At 37.1% G+C, this 16,993-nt stretch overlaps 1 protein-coding gene across 3 annotated transcripts in view; it reads left to right on the forward strand.

The window, feature by feature from the left end:
* The window catches only part of Ercc6l2 (ERCC excision repair 6 like 2), a 110,053-nt gene that overhangs the window by 61,073 nt on the left and 31,987 nt on the right, over positions 1-16,993 (forward strand). For all 3 annotated transcript variants that reach the window (XM_078030545.1, XM_078030544.1, XM_078030543.1), the window contains exons 13-16: positions 378-477; positions 9,048-9,200; positions 13,931-14,011; positions 15,540-16,707. In XM_078030545.1, coding sequence (XP_077886671.1) covers positions 378-477; positions 9,048-9,200; positions 13,931-14,011; positions 15,540-16,707 — 1,502 coding nt within the window. The remainder of the gene's footprint in view (positions 1-377; positions 478-9,047; positions 9,201-13,930; positions 14,012-15,539; positions 16,708-16,993) is intronic.

Genomic DNA, 16,993 nt, shown 5'->3' on the forward strand with positions numbered 1-16,993 from the left:
AGTAATTAGCTTTCTATCACTCTGGATTAGTTTACATTTTGAGGAGTTTTATAGAAATGAAATTATTTGAGAACAATCCATTCATAAAAATTGCCATAAAAGAAAATATTGAATTTGTGAAGTTCTTAGACACTAGACAGTGGGAACAAAAATGAAATTGATATGTATATTTTCCTAACATACTTTCTCCTTAATAATAATACTTTTGTATGAATTTATGTTTTTGCATTATTACTGAATAATATAACATACCTAAACAAAATATTTATTTTTAATTAATTAAAATTTTAATAAAGCTCCATTTTTATATCCAAAACTATCTCTTGAATCCAAAGTTGCTTCATGTGATTTTTTTGGTTTTGTTTTTAATCTTACAGAGCATACAGGATTGGACAGTGCAGAGATGTTAAAGTGCTTAGGCTGATATCCTTGGGAACTGTGGAGGAGATCATGTATCTACGACAGGTATACAAACAGGTAAATATATTTCCCGGCTTCTAATTAAGAAGCAAACATTTTTCTGTTTTCAAAAATTATGAGCAAATTACTATAATAACCTAAAATTTTACTCTAAAATATGGAATTTAATGAGATTATGAAACATGCTCTTGGTTACACTTCTGTGAAACAGATTCATTCTTGGGTTCATTAAATTTTAGAACTGAAAGTTTCTTAGAGCAGTACTTCTTAAACTTTAATGTCCTTATGAATCAGCTAGGGATCTTGTTAAAATACAGATTCTGATTTAGTAAGTCTGGGTTAGAGATCAAGATTATGCATTTTTAACTAGTTCCCAGGAGTGCCCATACTACTAGTCCACAGAACACAATTTGAGTATCGAGGTCACAGCTCCCCAAACTGGGCCAAGACGTAGAGCATACCACAGATGGATCACAAGCACACTGAGATGTTGATCCCATCATTGTCTGGGTAGCAAGGGCACCTAAGTAAGCTTCTAGCCTTGAGTAACCTCCTCTGTGTGTGCCAGGTAGATGCTCACATTGCCCTTTTCTGTATGTGCCGTGACATGAAGATTGGGGAGCACTGCTTTAGACACACCATAGTGAATGAAACTGAAATTATAGTACTAGAACTCAAGTACACTAGCTACTGTACTATATTGCTTTTAGTGTTTATCTAAAATTGCATTAACTCTTCATTGTGCTCAGGATATCACTTACTGCTTCATTTCTACCTCTAACTAAACAATATTTATTTCATTTATAACTGTTCACTTGAGAAGATCCAGAATGAGGTTCAAGTTTAATTGTAAATATTAAACTTGAATTGCTCCCTATATGTTCAGTTGGCATCTATTTAAGAGCAAACATCTGCCACATGTGGTGGTAGTTAGCCTAAAAATGGTCCAATCTTATATTTATGCTGTTTTCTTCATTCTATAAATGGAATTGTACACAGCAGTTTTTGTTTTTTCTTAAGCCATTTAGCTCTATAAGAAGTAGTTTATCTTTTTGTTCTTCAGTATAACACAACTACTGAAAATTATTTTTTTCTAAACAATTATGAAAAAGTAAGGTATTTTTCAAATTAGGAGCTATTCTGTAGAATATTGTCACAGTGAGAGTGTCTTGTCAATCTGGTAATCTTTCTCAACCCATTATTTTATATATTTCCTTTTTACTTATTTATCTGGACTCATTTAATGGCCTATTACATAATATATGCCATGTAATGATATGTAATAAAAAGTTTTCAAGAGACAAGGTAATTTTTCAGAACTTGTATGATACAAAGATGACTATCTCGTAAATGTAAATAGGTTTTAAAGGTGGTTTGGAGTTTGAATGAAGGGTGTATACGGAGCACACTGTAGCCTCTCAAATGTTCTTCAAATCTTTTAGGGAAAAAAATCCCGAAATAAGTAAATGAATATAAGTATGTCGGAAAGCAAAAAGAGTTTTCCCAGGGGCCCATAACTTGTAAGAAATGCTTAAAGACAGAAGGCAGAGAGTAGGCTGAAAGAAGAAGCAAATATGTGCTGTCCTGCCCTGCTCAAGTAACTATGGCAGTGGGCTGAGATAAGCAGTAAGGTATTAAAGGCAGATGAGCAGCCAACCAAAAATAATTACTGAACAATTTAGGAAAATAAGCACCATGAGAAAGGCACTGTAGTGAACTGAATAATAGCCCTCAAAAATACCAGGTCCTAGGTAGGTATGGTGGCACACACCTATAATCCCAGCAGTTTAGGAGGCTAGAGGCTGAGATAGGAGGATCACAAGTTCAAAGCCAGCTTCAGCAATTTATTGAGGCCCTAAGCAACTTAGCAAGAACCTGTCTCAGAATTTAAAAACAAACAAACAAACAACAACAACAAAAAAACATTAAAAGGCTTAGGGATATGGTTCAGTGGTTAAGCACCTCTTCAGTTCAATTCCTGGCATGCATGCATGCATGCACGCATGCACCAAAGAAAGTGCGCATGCACACACATACGCAAAAATCCTGATCCTGGGCCCTTTATAAGAAGAAAAGGATCTTTGCATAAGTGATCAATTTAAGGATTTTGAGATGGGGAGATTATCCTGGATTATGCAAAACTTTCCTTATAAGAAAAAAGAAGAGTAAAACTGGACACAGGCAGGAGGGAGAAGGCAGTGTAACCAGAGGCAGGCACTGGAGAGATGCAGCCTCCACCTGAGGAATGTGGCAGCCTGCAGAGGCTGGAAGAGGCACGATCTGTGCCTGGAGCCCCACTGGAGCACAGCTCTGTCAGCACTCTCGCTTCCGCTCAGGGGTCTTGACTTCAGACCTCTGGCCTCAGAATCGTGAAAGAATAAGTTTCTATTGTTTAAGGGCATTGAGTTTATGATCATTTGTAGCAGGAGCCATAAGAAACGAATACAGGTAGGAAGAAGAAAAAGAAGAGGAGGGGGGAAGGGAGGGGAAATAAACAGAGAAAACAGAATTAAAAGAAGAAAGAATAAGAGACTTTGAGAGAAATATAAATAATATCTCGAAAGGGTAAGTGAGGTTTTAGGGTCCCAGAAACAAGAATAGGATTCCAGAAAAAGAATCCACTAGAGAGATTCAGAAAATGAAAAACTCCAGACCTAGAAGGCAGAGCAGCAGGCAGATCGTCCATCTAAAAAGTAAAAGCTAAATAGTAGTTCTAGACTATACAGCAAAGAGCCAAAGATAGAGCATAGGTAACAAAAGTGAGGAGATGCAACGACTAGATCCAGAAGTTGAACATCAGTCTTAGAATTAAGAGGAGAAGAGAGGGAAAGACAGGAAACCCTAAAAAGGGACTGGGGCTGGGACTGGGACTGGGACTGGGGCTGGGACTCCGTGGTAGAGCTCTTGCCTTGCATGTCTGAGGCACTGGGTTCTGTCCTCAACACCACATAAAAATGAAGATATTGTGTTTGTCTACCTACATCCATTCGACCCAGCTATTGCCCTTCTCGGACTATTCCCTGAAGACCTTAAAAGAGCATACTACAGGGATACTGCCACATCGATGTTCATAGCAGCACAATTCACAATTGCTAGACTGTGGAACCAACCCAGATGCCCTTCAATAGATGAATGGATAAAAAAAAAAATGTGGCATTTATACACCATGGAGTATTACGCAGCACTAAAAAATGACAAAATCGTGGAATTTGCAGGGAAATGGATGGCACTAGAGCAGATTATGCTTAGTGAAGCTAGCCAATCCCTAAAAAACAAATACCAAATGTCTTTTTTGATATAATGAGAGCAACTAAGAACAGAGGAGGGAGGAAGAGCAGGAAGAAAAGATTAACATTAAACAGATACATGAGGTGGGAGGGAAAGGGAGAGAAAAGGGAAATTGCATGGTAATGGAGGGAGACCCTCATTGTTATACAAAATTACATATAAGAGATTATGAGGGGAATGGGAAAATAAACAAGGAGAGAAATGAATTACAGTAGGTGGGGTAGAGAGAGAAGATGGGAGGGGAGGGGAGGGGTATAGTATGGGATAGGAAAGGTAGCAGAATACAACAGTTACTAATAGGGCATTATGTGAAAATGTGGATGTGTAACCAATGTGATTCTGCAATCTGTATTTGGGGTAAAATGGGGAGTTCATAACCAACTTGGTTCTAATGTATGAAATATGTCAAGAGCTTTGTAATGTTTTGAACAACCAATAAAAAAAAAATAAAAATAAAAATAAAATTTTTAAAAAAGGTAAGAAACATGAAAAAGTGGAAAACAAGAATCTGGATTCTGTGGGCCCAGCAAGTTCTAAATAGAATGAATGGACATGGATTTACATTTACACCGTCTCTCTGTAAGCATGAAACACTCAAAGAGAAATGGAAAAATTCTTAAAATTTCCAGAGGCAAACTTATATGGAGGAAAAAAAATCATCACTTATAATACTAGAATTAAATAGAGAACTAAATTCTTATTAGTGGTACTGGCTACTTAGAGGCAATAATTCAAGTGAGGGAAAATTATAGCTTTATATTGTGCAAAGAAATTGAATTCTTAATTTGGAACTTTCCCACAAAGAAAGATCCTAGTCCAGATGACTAGAGGGCTGGATTCTTTGAAACATCTAATATTCTTTGTGAAAACAGAGGAGGGAATGCTTCCGACTTATTTTAGAAAGAAGATTTCTGACATCAAAACTAGACAAAGGCATTGCAGGAACAGAAAATTACAGACCACCGCCTCCCAGGAACACAAACACAGCATCTTTCACAAAGCCTCCACGTGAGGAATTGAATACTAATCTCACAGACAAGGGAGGCAGAAACAGGAGCCATGTGGCTGCAAGGAAGGACCAACGCCCAGAACCTTCCAAGAGGCCCAGACATCTTGATTTCCAACTTCAAGCCTCTAGAACTGAGAGACAATAAATTTCTGTTGTTCTAAGCCCTCAGTTTATAGCACTTTATGACAGCCAGTGCACTAAGAAAGTAACACAGTCTCTAAGGCAAATCTTGTAAGGTTGACTACATGTTTGTATGAAATTTCTGTACGGCACAGGAACTGAAAACCAAATGAGAGACAAGGTTGGAATTTTGTCATATGTAAAGTTCGAACAGCATCTACAAAATATTAAAATTTCAAGGGGCTGGGATTGTGGCTCAGTAATAGAACACTCATCTCGTGTGTGAGGCACTGGGTTCAATCCTCAGCACCACATAAAAATAAATAAATAAAGGTATTACGTCCATCTACAACTAAAAGAATATTTTTTAAAAAAATTTTTCCAAAACCCATAAAATGACTCTAAGTAGGCATTTCTCTGAAGAAAAAATACAAGTGGTTATAATGCTCATGTGGAACACTAACCACACACCTAAAGAAGCAAAATAAAATATTATCATGTCCTGAACATTCTACATTTTTAAATTATGGTTTTGTTTTGAGGGTTGCTGGACAGAGTGCTGATGCTGTTGGAATACTCACATACTGTTGCTGAGAATACAACTTGTTACACTTATTTTAGAGGCTAACCTGACAAAAATGCTCAGAAAGGGTTGACAAGGATTCATATTCAGCACTGTTAGTGTTTGTTTAAGAATAAAAAAGGAAACAGCTTGCGTGTCCAACAATAAAGGAATGATAACAAAAATTCTAGTAGACCCAGGGGCTGGGTTGTGGCCCAGCAGTAGAGTACTCACCTCGCACATGCGAGACCCTGGGTTCGATCCTCAGCACCACATAAAAATAAACAAGTAAAATAAAGGTGTTGTGTCCAATAAAATATTTTTAAAAATTCGTGTAGACCCAAATCACAGACTACTCTGCAACAGAAGAAGAAGAAGGAAAAAAAGAAAAAAAAGACTAAGATGTCGGGTCATATGCAATGATGTGACAGCATCTCTGAGACATTGTTAAGTAGGTCAAAAAAGCAACTTGCAGGACAGTATATGCAGGTATAAATAGTATCTATGCATTATACTATTTTAATATGGTTATAGAAATAGCTGTAACTACATTGAAAGAGATCTAGAGAGTTACACCTGGCATTAGGATTCTAGTAAGGGGATCTGTGTTGTTCAAGAAGGACTTTGACTTTGATGTCTTTGTTGTTGTTGTTGTTTTGCATCTGTTGTGATAATGCATTCAGATATTTTATACTTTTTTAAAAATGAAAACATCACTTATTTAGCAACTGTACTTCTTCAGGTTTGAAGCATTATATGCTTTCTAAAATTTGCCATTCAGAAATTCATCTCGTTAAAAATGTATTTGCAGAAACAGCATAAAGAACCCCCAAACTTCACCGTAATCCCCCAGTTGGTAATATTTTACATATTTGCTTTCTCTTTCTCTTAAATCTTATCTTTTATCTTTTTCTGACCTACATGAGAGAAAGTCACAGACTTTATCTCTAGTGTATATTTCTTCAAAAGCAAGTCACTCTTCTATTAGAAGAACATATAAAAATGGCTTTATGCATTAAGAACAGTTTTACGTATTTTTGTACAACTCACCCCTCTTCATTTCAGTTTCCCAGATCACTGACATTGATGCATCATTACTTTGTAACCCTTAGGACCTGTTTAGTTTTCCCAGCTCTCCCCAGATGTCCCCTTTTTCCTTTCTGGTTAATGATGCAATCCAGGATCATGGCTACATTTTTACTTAGGTGTTTTCTTGTCCTTCATGATGACAGTTTCAGACAGGAAGCCTTTCCTTGTGTGGGATGTCCCTTGACCTAGCTGGATCCATTAGCTTCTTCTTGTCCAGACTCAAGCCAGGAATCTTGGCAGGAATGCCATAGACAGGATGCCGTGCCTTCTCATCACATCAGTCAGAAGGCACAGCATGGTGACCTGCGGGTTTCTCCACTGCACAGTGATCTGTTACCATTTTAATTGATAAGTAGTTCACGGGGAGGTCTCCAGAATCACACCAATATCCCATTTATGTGTTCATCAGCCTTTCTGCCCGAGTCAGCTGCCACTATGATGAAAGCCAGGTGTGATTTCTCTATTTCCATTATTCTTTCAGTTTTGCTATTTGGCATTCTACCATTAAAAAAAAGTTTCCCCTTCTATGTATTTATTTAATCTGTGTAGATTCATGGGTTTCTATTTCAGTAACAATTTTCAACCCATTGAATTTTGCTATTTACTTTGATCTTCAAATCATCTTGTGTCTAGCCAATGGGAATTCGTTGAAAGAAGCTTCGGTGTCATTTGACATGTCCCTGTCATTCTTTTTGCATACATTTACTGTGATAGGCTGATTATGGTCCCCCAAAGATGTCTACTTCCTAATCTCCTGATCCCTGTGGATTTGGGGGTGGTCCCAGTGTAATCACGAGGAGACAGTAGGGTCAGAGATAGCAGAGAGGAAGATGTGAAGGCAGAAGGTGACACAGATGAGACAGCAAAGCTGCTGGCTTTGAAAATGAAAGAAGGGCCCTTGAACTTCTTAACATGAGCACATCCTTTTAACTTTTTTCTTGCATATCTTATCTGTGGTCATGATGAAATCCAAGCATTTTATGACCTTATGTGAATTTTTCTTATGCTAGAATGTAAGCTACATTTTCTAGTTGTGGTTTTTTTTTCCCTTACCCTCTTGAATTCTACAATGATATTTTTATGGTTAGCCTACTGAAGGAAAAACCTGATTTTTCTTGTACTGAAGCCACTTTGGAAAACTTAAAGTTTAAATGTAAAATAATGTACTTTTAATAAATTTTGTGTCTAAACCTTTGCTAGGAAAATTACAAAGACTCAGGGCTTGCAGCTTCTCTTAGTAATTGTAGTTTGTAGACCTACAGTCCAACAATGTCAGGGTTAAAGGTGGAGTCAGCAGCAAGGGTAAAAGAGACAGCTGGTCATTAGTCTTATCAATTGCTATTGTGAATCTGTATTCCGAGGATTGTAGCCCCCATTTCTGGGCCGTTGATACTGAACTGATCAAGTTGACATGTTGATTTATAACTTTTTAAACTAAAATCATAAGGCCTTGTTTAAAAGAGCAATCCTCTATGTGAGAAATTGTTGAGAGTATCAATTTTCAATTCAGCTAAACCCATGTGCAAATTCCAGCAATGACACCTTGCTGACACCCCTAGGCAAACCAATTTCTCTAAACTTAAGTTGCTTTATTTATAAAATAGAGAAATTCTACATTTGTTACTTCTAAAATGGAGATAATATCTTATGAAGTTACAGAGGTTATATATGAGAGAATGTAAAATAAAATGCTGTAGTCGTAGGAAGTGTTCAATAAATGGTGGGTCTTACTAACAAGAATTTTAGTTGTCTAGAATAACATGACAGTGCAGATCAGCTCCGACAATAATGAAAGTTAAGCATCACTTCTTACTAATTCCTCCATCCCTAAACTGAAGTAATTTTCCATTCTGTAGATTTTTTAATTTGTTTCTTCCAAGATACTTTTAAGGTATACATGGGATTAATCAGGTTGTATTTTAAGTTTACATATTTACATAACATTTAGTAAATTATCCAGCATATAGTGCACATGAATGTTGATCCTAAAATGGTAAATGCCCTTAAGGACCCTATGTCAGTGTTCTTTCTGTATTCGACATTGTTTTCTACAACAGCAATAGAGGTTTGGCTGTTAGTTGACAATGTAATTGTGATACAATCAGTTGGACACAAATGGTTATTGTATTACTTTGGATTATAATTTAATTTTAGTGACACAGTGATTACTTCTCTCAGTTTTAATAGTCTCTGTGTGAAATGAATTTAAAAAGTAAAAATATATTGAAGTGTATGTTTTTATTAAACATTCATGTCAGGTGCATATATTATATAAATATGTGATTTTGATTCACTTCTTAGAAAACAGATAAAACAGGAAATGTAAGATCTCTACTTCAATCAAACTGGCCAATTATTATTCTCTCACCAAAATGGCAACATCTGCCAGGGAAATTAAAAAAAAAATTTCCTCCCTAAGGAGATTCCAAGATTCCACCTGCTCTAGCTAATGCTGTATATATATATATGGAATGCCAGGAAGTTCTGACATATTGTTGGAGCATATACTTCAAAAACATCTTGAATTTTTTGTTGTTATTGTTCTTGTTGTTGTTCTAGCAACTTCAGTGTGTGGTAGTTGGAAGTGAAAATGCCAAGCGATATTTTGAAGCAGTTCAAGGATCAAAAGAGCATCGAGGAGAACTTTTTGGGACCTATAATCTCTTCAGACTAAGACCCCAAGGATCTTGTCTTACGAGGGACATCCTGGAGGTGTGAAATTATTCTTTGACCCTTTCAATAATATTTTAACTACAGTTTTATCCCACAGGAAACTTGAAATACAATTGGTGCATTTTCAGAGAAACTTTTGGTTTTCCTTATCAAAAATACCGATCTTTAGAATTTCTACTTTTAGAGAAGTAGGAAATAAACTGGTATACCTCTAGACAAAGATTTTCTCATGCATAGTTGTAAATAATGCACATACACATACACACACACATACAAATATATGTTTGAGATAGTGTGATTCCAAAGGCCATTTCAGACAGGCATAGAGATGTTTGTTATTTTGAAAGCAGCTGCTGAAGAGACAAGAACTAATAAAATAAAATAAAATCCTGAATAAACAGAACTATAAAATATGTTTTGATTAGAAGTTACCACATACTCCTTGAGATGTACTCTCTTGTCTCATGGAGATTTTTGTTTTCTGTTCCCAATAAAAATTCCATACCAATATTTCAAACTCTCCCAGTTTTGTTCATCCTCTGCATACAGATGTTTCTTATTCTTCAAATGAGATATCTACTTAAAAACTAAGTTTTTTAATATGCTGGAGTACTAAGGATATTAGTCTGTTTTCTAATTAATGTTAATATGGGTATCATAAAGTCTTTCTGAGTCTTCTTTTTTAATCTCCTTACTACATCGATGAGGAAGTTGAAACTCAGAGAATTTCAGGAATTTGTAGTAAAACCTTAATGTATTCATTTAGTCAGTACCATAAAGTTTAAGGAAAAATTGGTTCTTGTCCTTGAGGTACTTTGACTATCTTGATGGAAGGTGGAAGAGATTGTTTACATAATGAATAAAGTCACTATACATTGAGCAAGTTCAGTGGTAGTTCAAAAGGATCACTGGTGGACCTGGGACCATTGTACATACCTGTAATCCCAGAGACACAGAAGTCTGAGGCAGGAAGATTATTGAGTTCAAGGCCAACCTGGGGAACATAGACCCTGTCTCAAAAAGGATTGGGGATGTAGCTCACTAGTAGAGCACTGAGTTCAATTCCTAAGACACCCCCCCCAAAAAAAAGGATCTTCTGTGGATAAAAAAAGAAGTTATATATTAATTGTATCCTGCAAATATTGCAACTATTAAACAGTGTTTGATGTTTATTGCTGAGTTTTTGTTTTATAGTAACTATCTGATTTTGAATTGAATGACCCATTTAAAGTTATTCCCCCCTTTTCTTTTTCTTTCTTTTTTCCCCTTGTTTTTGAATATGCCATTTCTTTCATGTACTTCTTCATCCCCATTTCTCTTATTTGTCCTCCATCTTTCCACTCTACCCCTAGATAGTCCTTTCATCTCAGAGTACTACCCAATATGCCTATATTCATATTTATAATTTAAAATCATTGCCTGTAAAAATAGCATTTGATTATTTATCCTGTCAGAATCACCATCTATTCCTTTGTTAAACAAGTATTATGTAAAACAAAATAGGAAGAGAAGTTATTAAGTGGAAAGTTCTTTTGTTCTCTGGTTGTCCACCGTGCATCTTGTTTCTTCTTCAGAAGTTCTTTTTTTAATGACAGGGCCATCCTGTCATTAAATCCATTTCATTTGTGGTAAAGTATCTTTAACAACTTGACATATCACTGGTATTTGATTATTAAATTAAGTTTGGAATTAAGATTACTTATTTGTCACCAACCAGAATTTAAATTATTCTGACCTGGTTAGATTCATGGTGCTTTTGGCGAAAAGATATTTTATTATTCCAAGGCCTGCATTATGGGGGCCTTTTGAAATATTTTAAGATGTAGAAATTTGAATTATATTGCACTTTTAATCTTAGGATTTCTGGGCAATTTAATTCTATCTTGTATTGACCTTCCTCTTCATGGTTTCCTTTAGAGACAGATATTGAGAGTTCATTTCACAGATATTTATTGACTATCTGTTCCTAGAGCTAGACATACATAAATGAATAGATTAAAAACTTCTTTCTATAAGAAGTTTACATTCTATTGGCAGAAACAAACAATAAACAAAGTAAGTCAGTGAAAGGTACAGTATATGATGATAAGTTCCAAGTATAAAAATAGAGAAAAGAAAGGAAATAGGGACCTTCAAGGAAAGAGCATCACAATTTTAGACTGGGATGGCTAAGGATGGCCTCCTTGTGAAGGTTGCATTTGCATCTCCAAAGAGGTGAGGGAGGAATGTGGGTCTTAGACCAAGAGAACAAATGCAGAGTCCCTGTGAGAGGAGTATGTCCAGCATGGTTTCCAATGGCTGGGCGACCAAGGCTGTTGTGGAGTAAAGGAGACAGCCAAGCCCAGCAGTGAGACCAGAAAAACAGAAGCAATGGAGAGTTCTCTGCCGGTAAAAGGCTAAAAGGCTCAGGGTTTACTCCAGTTGAACTGGGCTGACTGAGCTGTGCAAAATAACCACACAAGAGACACAAATACCTTTTTCTTTGGGGTCGCTTTGACGGCTTCTCTGACCTTAAGGGTCTGCGGGAAGAGAGAGAGCAAGAGCACACACTGACCCCTTTTATTGAGGAGAAGCTATTCAAATGAGGCAAGGTGTCAGGTTTCAGGGGGCTGAGTCTATCTTCATGATGTCCACTGTCAGCAGGTTGACTGACACCTGGGTAGGCCACACCCAAGGGCACAGTAAGAGAAGGGGACACACACAAGGCACTTCCATGGAAGATTCTATCCCGAACAAAGGAACAGGTGAGCATAGCTTCACCTATGGGGCGGTAGCAAGACACACCCATGCACGAGACACCAACCCTCGGACCCAAGAAGGGTGGGGAAAGCTCTGCCACATTCTGCGACTGAGCGCCTCAGCACCCAGCCGGGAAGTGTGACTCAGTCACATGCAAGGTTGGTCTCCCACAGTTCTCAACTGAAGAATGACGTAGTCTGATTTACATCAGCTTCACTGTGAAAGTCTACTAGCATTAGACTACAGGAGGCAAAAGCAAGACACCTGTTAGACGGATGCTACAGTAATCCTCCTGAGAAACCATGGAGGCTTAGGCCAGGGTGATAGTGGCAGATGGCATAAGAAGTGGTTGGATTCTATATGTTATGTAGGTGGGCTGAGAGAACTTGCTTATATATGTGAGGAATAAAAAGAGAAGTTCAGGGTGGCTCCAAGCATCTGATCTGAACACTGGAATGGCCATTTCTGTATCAGAAAGGAGTGTCAACAGTCTGAGGGTTTCTCATGCTGCAGTTGCATCTCCTACAGCCTGTTAGCTTCTGTTGAGATAAATGGTAGTGCTGGGAAGGGGGCTCCCCTCCCCTTGCTACAGTAGCCTCAAGGTGTGGGGGCTAAGGATTCCTGACAATCTAGCACCGTTCATCACCCAGTAGATTTCTGTAGGGAGATTCTCACTCATGTCCCTGGATACCAGGTGGCTGGAATATGCCATTAGTATGCTGTCTATTTATAAGCTGGGCATTGGTAACTCTGGTGATGGTAGTTTACTTCCCTTTATTCTATCAACAAATACAACCTTAGAAATGCTGTCGTTCTGGTCACTGCTGTGGTCAATTAGTTGCTCAGCTACCTCAGTCGCGGGGAGTAGACTCCGGGAGTTGGTGAGAAAACTGGCAGCAGACAAACCTCAAGTCATCATCCAGTAGCTCAGTTTATTTTTGAAATGCATACAATTGTTATAGGATTTGAGTGGGGCATGCCTATCAATCATACACAAGCAAGATAGTATCTGTAAGCCAATCATCTTATGCCTAATATAACCACACTATGAGAATGCTCTAAATATTACTATCAGGAAGGGTCTTTGTCCCTAGGGGAGAGGGCTTTTTAAGTTAGGAGTTCCATGCCTGAGGCTCCTGACTATCGGTTTCCTGGCCTGGCAGCTTGGCAACGCTAACCACAAATGCTAAGGGTGTGATTTCACTAATGGCTCACTAGAACAGAGCATCCCATCCTGCAGGTGTTGCTATTAGGCCTGAACGAGTGTAGATTCTTCAAGCACTTTGAGCTGCTCATAGCTGCTAGCTTATAGCTGCTAGCAAGCTGTAAACTGAAAATTATTCCAACATAGAAAGAATTAATTTCCTTTAGAAGAAGAATTTAATATTCTGGAATCTAGACCATTAGATACCTCTGTTAAATGATGCACCAATGGATTGGGAATGTAGTTCAGTGGTAGAGTGCTTGCCTAGCATGCTCAAGGCCCCGGGGTAAGTCCCAAATGTAGGAGGGGGCACAGGGAAATATACCAAATGCTTTAAAGTGCAAATGCTTTCCAAAAAGCCTGTTATATAATTAAGGTAGTTGTTTAGTTTCATATTAGGATGACCTTTTCATGTGACCAGTAAATATACTAGTTGTATCACGTTTCCAGTGCTCGACACTGTGGTGTTGCCAGTATGTTCCTTACTATAATTATTAAGTAGGAATGGCTATTATGGTTATGATTCTTGGGTAACTTTTTTTTCCTCTCCTCCCCACCAATAATACTTTTAATGGCATTCACTATAAAGTATTATTAGTTTTCTGCTTCTGAAAAAGTAAACTGCTAGAGTATTTTAAAATGTTATATTATACTGAATATTGGTTCTTTAATTAGCAAATTGAAAGTAGCATTAGGAGTGCTAAAGCAAGTTCCATTTTTTCCTGCTCTAGCTTGAAGATTTAACTTGTCATTGCTGTTGTTTACTTGGTTGCTTTTACCCCTTATTTTACACAGCTATTTACTTTCTTTTTTGCTGATGTTCCAGAGAGAAGGCCAAGTGGAAGCAGGAATCATGACTGCCACAACATGGTTGAAAGAGAGACCTCCAGCGCATAACCCAGAAACGGTAGGCAGTGTTGAGTCTGTAGCCCACCACACCTAGAAAACATGTACTGTGACAATTTTAAATTTCATTTCCTTTTTCTTCCATTTTTCATCACATTAAAAAACACAGTTTTTTGGTTTTGTTTTATTTTTAATATTAAGGACACTAAGTCAGAGAACTGCCAGTTAAATTTATAATTTAAGCTGATTTGATATTGTGTCTTAAAGTTAACAAATTCAGGAGCCATCATCAGACATATACATCTAAACTGGAATTTTAACTAAACCAAGTTAAATCCAAAATTAAATGTACTGTGTAAGTGACCAACCCAATCCAAATAAATAATTTTTACTGAATAGCATATTAAATGGAAAAATAGCCATCAATGTGTGTTTGATTATTAAATCCAAATATCAAAATCATTCTTTAAATCAGAACATATTTGATTTGATTTGAGTCCTTGATCTTGTGATCTTATTAGTAGTATCTTATCTACATAACACAAAAATCTGTATTTTCATCAGAAGGCTTTTTGAGAGGTGAAAAGTATATATGAAAAGGGAAAATTTTTATGTCATTGTTGCTAATTTAATCTTGTTTGCTTTTACAGATTTAACCATGTGTTTTTATCAGCCCAGTAATCTACCTGAACATAAGTTATCTGCCCAAAGTTAATTCTCTCCAAGTAAATTAGGGTGAATATTTTTTTAAATTTAAAGATATGAAGCTGGGCATGTGGCTTGGGAGGCTGAGGCAGGAGGATCACAAGCCAGCCTCAGCAAAAGTGAGGTGCTAAGCAACTCAGTGAGACCCTGTCTCTAATACAAAAAAGGGCTAGGAATGTAGCTCAATGGTCAAGTGTCCCTGAGTTCAATCCCCGGTACCAAATACATACATACATACATACATATATGAATATCAAATATTAGCAGAAGTATCACTGGATAATACTTTCCCCAAATCACTTACTTCTCAGTTTTAGGAGACTGAGATGTCTGACTAATTCTGATTAAAGTAGAAAAAATTAAATATTGGATTTAAATTTGTTGTAGATTTTACTCTAAAACTTTCTCAATTTTAATGATCCTACTGGACTTTATTTATTATCTTATTTTAACAACTTGAACCATTTTGCAGTTGTGAATTCTTTATCTGTAAGGTTTTTTTTCTTAAAGCATGATTGGAAGAATCTGCTGGACCTCAATAAACCCCAGTAATTTTTAAACAATGAGTTATGTGCTTTTACCTTTTGAGGCTAGAATTGTGAGTCCCTGTATATTAGAAGCTGAGCACCCCACTCTGTTTTCCTTAAAAATGATTTGATCACATGATACTCTAGTTTAAACTTTTATTTATTTTGGAAAGTTTAATACTTTGAAAGAGAAAAGACTGTACTAGACCATAATATTAAATCCTTTACATTTGTTTATTAAATGTTACACTTTTTAAAAATGCCAAGTTGCGTACTTACACTGAAATTATCTGTCCAAACTTAATTCCCTTCCAGTGCAATAGCTTGTGTATCATTATGTTGTCATTTTATCTATAGCCCAGGGAGCCTGACTGTCAAGAACCCAGAGGACAAGACCCACCTGCAGACCCACTGGCAGTGGACGCCTATGATCTCTGCAGTGACTTTAGTGATGACGAGTCGGTGAGAGCCTCAAGAATAAAGACTTCTAATGGCAAAGCATCTGATACAAGCAAAGCTGCAGGTTCTTCAGGGCAGCTGACCTTACTCCAGTGTGGCTTCTCTAAACTGCTGGAGGCAAAGTGTACAGCAGTTAGAGATGGCAAGGGAAATACTGCGTCTGGTGGTGAAAGTTCTGATGAGCAGCCCGTTTGCCTTCCAGCAGAAGCCAAAGATGCTGGTTGTCAGAAAACTCAGGACACTGTTGGTACTTCAGAACACCAGACATTAGATAAAATCCTAAATTCAAATGAGAAACGTGTTTTTGATAAAAGTGAGAAACTATTAGAACAGAATGCTTCTTCTGAGTCTGATGTTGAAAAAAACTCTTCACATCTGGTGGGACGTCATTGCAATATACAGAATGGCACAGAATCAGAAGACAGTGATGTCATCTTTCCCACACAATATGCAACTCCACGATTCCCTAACAATAGAATAAGGTGTAAGCAACTCTTAGATGAATCTGAAGATTCTGAAACAGAAAACCCTGTCAAAATAAGAAACAATGGTAATGGTGAAGAGACTAATGACAGAAGACATGCACTCATTTCAAAAAATTTAAATCCTGAGAACAGGACCCTGAAACCTATTATGAAAAGCCAAGACACTGGTGATATTAGTGACGAATCTGATGACATTGAAATGTACCCCAAGATGAGGGTAAGAAAACAAAGATCTACTAGTCGATTGAGGCTTAAGAGGAAAAAGGAAAACAAAAGACAACTTTTCAGTTTTCCTAAAACAATGAAGAAAACAAACCAATTGTGTGCAACAGATGAGGGTAGTAACTCTCAAATTATTGATGACTTTTCATCCTCAGATGACAGTGTATCTGTCAGCCACTTCAGTGGCTCTAAACAGAGCCATACAGCAAAAACTATAAAAGACAAAATCAGTTTATCTGCAACATTGCCTAGCCATCATAAGAAAATTAACACTTTTATACCAAGAAAACCAATGAAATTTTCAAATGAGAAAGTTGCCAATCAAGAGCAGATGTATGAATCAATGGATAAACTTTTAGGTAACTTCAGACACATTTTGAGTTTTTTTTTTCTTTAAATAATTGTTTTGCTCAATCAAACAGTTCTGTAAGAGGTTATTGAATTAGCTTGTAAAGTAGCTCTAAAAATAAGATGCTACACTGAGACACAAATAAGGAGGCAGGTGGGTGGCAGGATTAAGGGAAGACCACCTACCTGGAAACAAAGAGCTTTGCCATCTACCTCAGGACCCCCTCTATGCGCCCCATCCTAATCACAGCCTTTCTGCTCCATAAACATCAATTATTCTGACTTTAATAGTAATTA

The sequence above is a fragment of the Ictidomys tridecemlineatus genome, chromosome 13 (genome assembly GCF_052094955.1).
Source record: "Ictidomys tridecemlineatus isolate mIctTri1 chromosome 13, mIctTri1.hap1, whole genome shotgun sequence".
NCBI classification, from domain to species: Eukaryota; Metazoa; Chordata; class Mammalia; order Rodentia; family Sciuridae; genus Ictidomys; species Ictidomys tridecemlineatus.